The sequence below is a fragment of the Vigna umbellata genome, chromosome 7 (assembly GCF_029865625.1).
Source record: "Vigna umbellata cultivar VRB3 chromosome 7, Vumbellata_1.0, whole genome shotgun sequence".
Taxonomy (NCBI): Eukaryota; Viridiplantae; Streptophyta; class Magnoliopsida; order Fabales; family Fabaceae; genus Vigna; species Vigna umbellata.
This window is the reverse complement of record NC_142171.1, coordinates 25,843,198-25,851,423: the sequence shown is the minus strand read 5'-3', so window position 1 is coordinate 25,851,423 and position 8,226 is coordinate 25,843,198. Positions and strand designations below refer to the sequence as shown.

Genomic DNA, 8,226 nt, shown 5'->3' with positions numbered 1-8,226 from the left:
TAATACATACATATTAATATTTAAATATTAAATAATTATATTTAACAATAAAAATTATTTTCTTTAATACGACTTAAGTTTTAAAAATATGTTTTATTTTTTGTCTTTGGATATAAGTGAAAATAACCAGTAGATAAATTAAACTTAGAAATTACAATCCATTTAAAATATAATTTTTTACCATTTATTTTAACACTTCTCTTTATATGATTGTGAAAAGATTATTTTAATTTGATTGTAATATAATTAATATAACTCAGTGGTTACATATAAAATGGGAATTATCAAAATATAATTATTAAAAAAAAGTGATCTCAGCTTAAAGGCATTTTGGTTTAACAAAGGAAGATAAAGATAAATAAGGTAAAAAAATTCTCAACCATTAATGAATTATTTTTGAAAATCTAACGGTTAAGAAAATTTCCTTCCTGATGCCAGGGTCTCACCCCAGTTTTACCCAACTCAGTCTATTGTGTTGTTATTAAATTTATAAGGATATTATAATTAAACTTGCAATAAATAAAATATATTTAAAGATATAAAATTTTTCAATTAAAATAATTATTTCATTGATTATTTAATTCTTTTTAAATTTAACTATTAAAAAAAATTAAAATAACTATTTATGATAAAAAAATATTTATAAAATAAATCAAAATTATTATTTTTATTTTTAATAAATTTTTTTCACTAGTTAAAATAAAATAGATTGAACTATTAAAATGGAGACATATGATTATTAAAAGCAAATCATACTTATGAAAAAGAATAATTTTAAATATATATTTATAGAGATGATTGAAACTCATAGAACAGTGTTAGTTATCTTCAACCCACCATTTCCCTGCAACTACTTCATTTCACTGGCTGAAGGAGAGAAAAATGAGTGTCCTTGGACTTGAATCTTCTCTTCACAACCAAACCCTTTCTCTCTCTTCTTCGCTCTCTTTCTCTCTCCCCTTCAAGCCCTCTTCTTCCACTCTCCGCTTCGCTCGCACGCGCGCCACGTGCCTCCCCTTGGTAACGTGTTCCGTCTCCAAGGTCCACAACTATGGCACCGTGGACTACGAACGCCGCCCCATTGTGCGGTGGAACGACGTGTACCGCCGGATATCGCTCAACCCGGACCCCGACGTGGGCTCCGCCGAGGTGCTCAACCGGTGGGAGAACGAAGGCAAAAACCTTACCAAGTGGGAGCTCTCCAGAGTCATCAAGGAGTTGAGGAAGTACAAGAAGTTTCGGAGAGCCCTTGAGGTCAACACTCTATCTTCCTACATCTTTTTCATATGGGGTGCTTTAATCTCTCACTCTTTACGTGTTTGTGTTTTTTACTCTTTCATTTTGCTGACGAGAGGAATGATGTTAGTTTGGTTTTTTTGGGAAACTAATTATCGGAATTGCACTTTCACTTGAAGTCAAAACACTATCTTCCAACCTTTTTTTCATTTGGGGTGATTTAAGCTCTAGCTCTCTATGTGTTTGTGTTTTTTACTCTTTCATTTGGTTGAAGAGATAGTGATATTAGTTTTTAATTTTTTTTTGTGAAACTGGTTATCTGAATTTCAATTTCACATGAAGTCAAAACTCTATCTTGCAACCTCTTTTTCATTTGGGGTCTATAATACTTCACTCTCTTTGTTTTTGTGTTGTTTTTTTCTTTTTGCTGAATAGTGTTTTTTTGTCTGTTCTAAGGATTCAAATTGCACCTTCACTCGAGGTCAAAATTGTATCTTCCAACCTGGGTGCTATTATCTGTGTTTTTACGTTTTACTGAAGAGATTGTGATTTGTGGGTTTTGTTTTTTGGTTAAGCTAATTATTTGGTTCAGGGTTTTAATTGTACTCGAGGTTAAAATTTTATCTTTTATCCACTTTTTCATGTGGGGTGCTTTTATCTATATGTGTGTTTGTGTTGTTTTGCTTTTTACTGTAGAGATTTTGGTAAGTAGTTGTTAGTGGTGGAATGTGTTATTAGTGGGAGGTTGGAGTGTTGTCTGTTTGAGTTTGTTTCATCAGATTTTAGGCATAGTTTAGCCTTTCCTGTGTTGAGAAGTTTCACATTCATTGGACTCACCAGTTCAAATGGTATTTTTTTTTTTGGTAAATCGTGCTGCTTGAGATTGGTTAACAACGTTCACTTTTGTTTTTTCCTTGTGACGTGACACAAGTAAGATTTTACAGATTTGTTTGTGACACATCATTCTTTTTTTGGCAAATCATGCTCCTTGAGATTGGTTAACAACTTGGTTCAATTTTGGTTTTTCCTTGTGACACGACCCAAGTACGATTCTACAGATTTGTTTGTGTATATAGGTAGCATTCTTGATGTTCAGTAGTTGATAACCAGCTTTACATAGTATGAGTTGAAATATAGAGCATTGCCATTTGTTCATAATGAAGGATTTTGTAATTTGTTGATGCCATTTTATTTCAGTTTTGCATGTGATTCAAGTTGGAATATAAACACCTGTTAGAAAGTGTTTTTAAGTCTAACTTATTCCCATAAAAATCGGCTTGTAAGGTGAACACCAAACAACAGTTGGCACATTCCACGATCTCCTAAACACACAAATACTACCAAAACTCTAATTCAAATCCAAACTGCTAAAAAAATACAAAAGTCGTACAAAATAAACATAGCAGACAGAAGACATAGTCAGTCTGATAGTCAGTCTGTGCATGTTTTCTTTTCCTATTCACAAACTTTCCGAGGTATACCAGAGCATGAGCAGCAAAATAAAGAATCTGTTAATTGCGGTTTCCCAAACATGTTTTGGTTACCATCTATGGCTTAGAATTTTATCTTACTGGATGCAAGGATATGTCCAATATCTTTGCCACAAATTTAGCAAAAATTTCCCTCTTTCTGTTCAACCTTTTTCCTTCTTCCATTGCCTTATTTAAAATTTCAACTGCTGTAAGAGAATAATCTTTTCCAAAGCTATATTTTGTTCATGGTGTGGAGTGCTGTATATGTTTATCATCATTGGACTATCATTCACTCCGAAGAATCAAAGATTGCTTCATACCCTTTTGCAATGTCAGAAAAGTTTATCTTGTTCTTGCAAAGTTGCCATTAAACTATGCGTAAATGAAGTCTGTTTAACAGATAATCCTAAAAAAGGAGTAGGGATGAGCAGTGAGCTATATGAGACTACAACAAGACCTGATTGATTCCATGGTAGTGCTATTCCCGTCATTATATAAGAAATGTTCCATTCTACACTTCACTTAGGGCACTTGGTTTAATGGGATAAATATACAATAACATAAATCTATGACAACATTCTTAATTGTTAGTTCCTTATTTGCAGATACCGTCAGTAAAAATTTTGCATAATCTGGGAAACCATTTTTGGGCCACCGCTCTATTTATTGACATGCTTTCCTTGGAATGAGTGGAATTATGAAAAATCTTGCTGTTTCTGATTATGTTTACTTATTTGCTTCAGTGGTCTTAATATCAGCCATGTACAATTTTTTAAATCAACAAACAAATGTGCAGGTATATGATTGGATAAACAATAGACCAGAGCGGTTTAGAGTTTCTGAGAGTGATGCAGCAATTCAGTTAGATCTAATCGCAAAAGTTCGTGGGTTTCCTAGTGCAGAAGTATTTTTTCTGAGTCTGGAAGATCAGTTAAAAAATAAGAGAACTTACGGTGCCCTTTTGAATGTATATGTGCATTCCAGATCAAAGGAAAAGGCAGAATCTTTATTTGACACAATGAGGGGTAAAGGGTATGTAGTACATCCACTACCATTTAATGTAATGATGACCCTGTACATGAACGTAAAGGAATATGATAAAGTTGATATGCTGGTTTCTGAAATGTTGGAAAAAAAGATACAGTTAGATATCTACACATATAATATCTGGTTATCTTCTTGTGGATCTCAAGGATCAATAGAGAAGATGGAACAAGTGTTTGAACAGATGGAAAAGGACCCTACCATTATCCCTAACTGGTCTACATTCAGCACAATGGCTTCAATGTACATTAGGATGGATCAGACTGAAAAAGCAGAAGAATGCTTAAGAAAGGTTGAGGATAGAATTAAAGGTCGTGATAGAATACCTTTTCATTATCTCCTGAGTTTATATGGACGTATTGGAAACAAAGACGAAATTTATCGAGTTTGGAATATATACAAATCAGTTTTTCCAAAAAATACACCAAACTTGGGATACCATGCTGTTATTTCTTCTCTGGTTAAAGTGGATGATATTGCAGGTGCAGAAAAACTTTATAAGGAATGGGTTTCAGTAAAGTTAAGTTATGATCCTAGAGTAGGAAACCTTCTCCTAGACTGGTATGTTGAGGCAGGTGATATGCACAAGGCTCTGAGTTTCTTCAAGCAGATGAAGGAGGATGGTGGTTTTCCAAATTCAAATACATGGGAGATTCTCTCGGAGGGCTACATTGCAGATAAGAGGATTTCTGAGGCCTTGTCCTGCTTGAAAGAGGCTTTTATGGTTGCTAATGATTCAAGGAGTTGGAGACCAAAGCCCTTGAACTTGTCTGCATTCCTTGAGCTTTGCCAAGAGCAAGGTGACTTGGGAAGTGCTGAGACTTTAACTGTACTGTTGAAGCTGTCCAAATTTAGTAAATATAAAGCTTATGAATCATTCATTGGCTCATCAGATGATGAATTATCAAGCAAGATTAATACAGTAGATAGAACTGATGATATGCATGGCAGTGAAAACATGGATGGTGACTCTGAATTATTGTTGAACGAACTAGAAAGTAGCTTTTGATACTTCAACTGTTTTTCTTTCTAGTATTAGAAAATGGCTTGCTAGAACATGCAGGGGATTTTGGTGAGTATGATCTCAAAGTTTCATGGATTCTGTCTCATTGCAACTGTAAGAAAGTGTAGCTGCTTTTGGAGTTTTTATGCTAAAATGATATGTGATGTTTTGCTTTTCATACGATTGATGTTGATATCAATGGTATATGTGATCTTGGGTCACCCTTTTGTATGATCTGTATTAGTTTTTGGGCTTTTACTTTGTGCACCCCCACAATTTCATTACGCACCCCCTGAAATTTTCAAAATGACCATTTTGTCCTTCTGAAAAACATATTTTGGAATTCTCTGGAAAAAGCTTTTCTGAATTTTTGAACCAAAATTTTAAGAACAGAATTTCCAGAATAAGATTTCCAAATTGTAATTTTCAGAACAGAATGTTCAAAATACATGAAATGTATTTTGGAATATATTTTTCTGGAATGAGATTTCTGGAATAAACTTTTCGAAACGTATGTAATGTTTGTTTATGAGTTTTCCAAAATACTCCTACATGAATATGTTTCAGAAAGTGTTTTTCAAAACACATTAAATACATTTTAAAAAGAGCTTTTTGAAATATATGAAATACATCTTTAATAGAAACTTTTCGAATTAAGTTTATTTTTTCATATTTTCTCTCTTTTTCCTCTCCGGCATTTTTCCACTCTTTTTCTTCTTATGTAACAGTAACCAATAACCTAGTTTTTGTCTTTTTCAATCTGATTTTTTATGTTTTCATCATGAATGATGGACTTTGAACCATGCACTATTCGCTTTGGGTCTCTTTGAAACAAATTTCTCTAGAGAATTTTAATAGTAAAAAATAAAATAAACTCTTTCATAAGATAAAAATAACTAATTTATGTACAAGTTAAAATTAAAAATTCAGTCAATTTATTTGAGAAAAGAAATAGATCATAAACTAATTTTAGTTTATGAAAACATGTTTATTTTTAGTTCTACAAATTAATTCTTATTTTTCTTCATATGTACAATTGATATAAATGCTATTTGAATCCTTATTTTCTTTTTCTACTTCGCTACAACTAAGCTATTTGACATACGCATCTCAAAGGTAAGAAAATTATTTTGTAAATACTATTGTCGCATTTGCTAATTTGTATATTTGGTCTCAATGGATGTAATCTTGTGCGAATTTGATTTTTATTTAAAATTATATATTTATTATCGTAATTTAAATATTTCTTGCAATTAAGAGGCATAATAATTAGCCGAAATGTGAGTTAATGTATATATCTATTCAATGATGGATTATTTTGGTAAATGAAGGATGTGTTTTATTATTATTATTATTATATATATATATATATATATATATATATATATGTATATGTATATGTATAGATATGTATATATATATATACATATACATATATACATATATATATATATATATTCAATAAGAATTTAAAAAATATGACTGTTAAATTTATTTTGAAAATAAAAAAATTTCAAATCTTTTTAATTTAATTTAATTTTCATAATTTTATCAAATCAAACAAAAACAAAGGAATATTGTTTTTAAAGTTAATAATGTCGTATTACATATTTATTATTCTTTAAAAGCTTAATTATCTTTTAAGTCTATAGTGAACTTTCAACTGAGTTTCTAAAAATTTGAATGGTCAATTAAGTACTTAATAAAATTATATTTTGCAATTGAATTTTTGCATTAAATTATTTTGGAATGATGTGGTTGTTAAGTGACTAATATAGTTGTTCTCTTTATGTGTTACCTTATTGAGTTATTGCTATGTGGATATCATATCTATAAACTTTATTACTCATTTGCCACATTTAGTTAGAGGTCATGATTCTATTTGAATTATAGTAGATAGGTTGACAAAGAGTGATCATTCCTTGGTAGTGAATATGAGGATGTCTAAGAAAAAGTTGATACAATAGGAGATAGTGAGATTACAAGGCGTGCCTTCTAGTATTTTGTCAAATAGAGATCAGTGGTTCACTTCTAGGTTTTGGTAAACCTTGTAGGAGGCAATGTGAAGCAAGTTGAGGATGAGTTCTGCCTATTATCCTCAAACAGATGGTCAATCAGAGAGAATAATCTAGCCTTTGAAAGATTTGTTGAGAATCTATGTGTTGGATCACTTGGGAGGTTGGGATGAAGTTTTACCTTTGTTAGAATTCACCTACAACAACAACTTTCAAGCGAGCATAAGTATGATATCGAACGAGGCTCTATATGGCAAGCATGCAAAACCCCCTTGTCTTGGTACTAGGATGGAGAAGTTGTGTTGGTAGGTCTTAAATTCTTACAACAAATCACATAGATGGTGAAGTTGATACAAGAGAGAATGAAGGTTTCTCAGAGTAGGCAGAAGTCCTACACTAATCAAAGGAGAAGACCTTTGGAGTTTGTAGTTGGAGATCATGTCTTCTTACGAGTAATCCCGACTACTGGTATGGGAAGGGCTATTCGCTTAAGGAAATTGTCTCTTAGGTTTTTTGGTCCTTATCAAGTATTGGGACGCATTGGACCAATAACTTATAAGATAGTCATGCCTCCTCAATTTTCCAATCTTTATTTGGTGTTTCACGTCTCACATCTTAGGAAGTGTGTGTTTGAGCCCTCTCATGTGCTTGAAGTTGAAAATGTGCATGTCAGGGAAGAACTCTCAGTGAAGGTGTAGCTGTTTGGTATAGTTAATTGCCAGACGAAGTATCTTAGAGGAAAAACCATCAATCTAGTTAAAGTAGTCTCAGATGGGAGAACATGTGACTCTACATGGGAGATAGAGGAGGATATGAAGAACTCATATGTGCATTTGTTATATGGTAAGTCTAGTTTTCGAGGTAAAACATTTTGTTGTTGGGAAGAACGTAAAAGCCTAGAAAATAGGGTATTGGAAGTGATAGTGTATTCTAAATAATGAAACTCACTTATTTTAATTAAAAGTTCAAGCATATAAATAAAATTTCAATTAACGAGTTTTATTATCTAAAAAACATACTATTACTCTAAAATCTTTCTTCTAAAAGCTCTCTACCCTATCTCTAATCCTTCTAACTCATAGTTCATCTGTTTGAAGATTATAGAGTGTCTAAGTGATCACTAGGGCGAGATTTTCAAGTCTGTCTGATCAGTTCTTCTAGAAGAGAGCATATAGAGTTCGTTGAGTTGAAGGAGACGTTCTAAGTCCCTTAGAGTAGAGCAGTTGAGCTTCTAACGGGTAAGGGAAGCTAATTACCCATTTTAAAGTCTTTGATATGTTTCTAGTTTGTGATGTATATGATGTATTTTAGTTGGAATCGTAGGTTGGTATGAGAAATTCTGTTTTGGATGATCTGTGAATGTACCTGGTTTTTATCAATATGGTGTTGCTTAATGTGGTTGCTAAAGTTTTTGTTGTGTAAAATGATTGTGTGTGGTTGATTTCTTTGTTTTGGT

At 32.2% G+C, this 8,226-nt stretch overlaps 2 protein-coding genes across 2 annotated transcripts; both read left to right on the top strand.

Moving 5' to 3' along the window:
- The first annotated feature begins 806 nt into the window (after positions 1-806).
- LOC124826539 (Tetratricopeptide repeat (TPR)-like superfamily protein) lies at positions 807-4,933 on the top strand. Its single transcript, XM_047299372.2, has 2 exons — positions 807-1,254; positions 3,505-4,933. The coding sequence occupies exons 1-2, from the start codon at positions 883-885 to the stop codon at positions 4,759-4,761; spliced, it is 1,629 nt and encodes a 542-aa protein (XP_047155328.1). The 5' UTR covers positions 807-882; the 3' UTR covers positions 4,762-4,933.
- Positions 4,934-7,108: 2,175 nt separating this feature from the next.
- On the top strand, positions 7,109-7,468 carry LOC148195583 (uncharacterized). The gene has a single exon (XM_088095249.1). The coding sequence runs from the start codon at positions 7,109-7,111 to the stop codon at positions 7,466-7,468; it is 360 nt and encodes a 119-aa protein (XP_087951375.1).
- Positions 7,469-8,226: the final 758 nt, after the last annotated feature.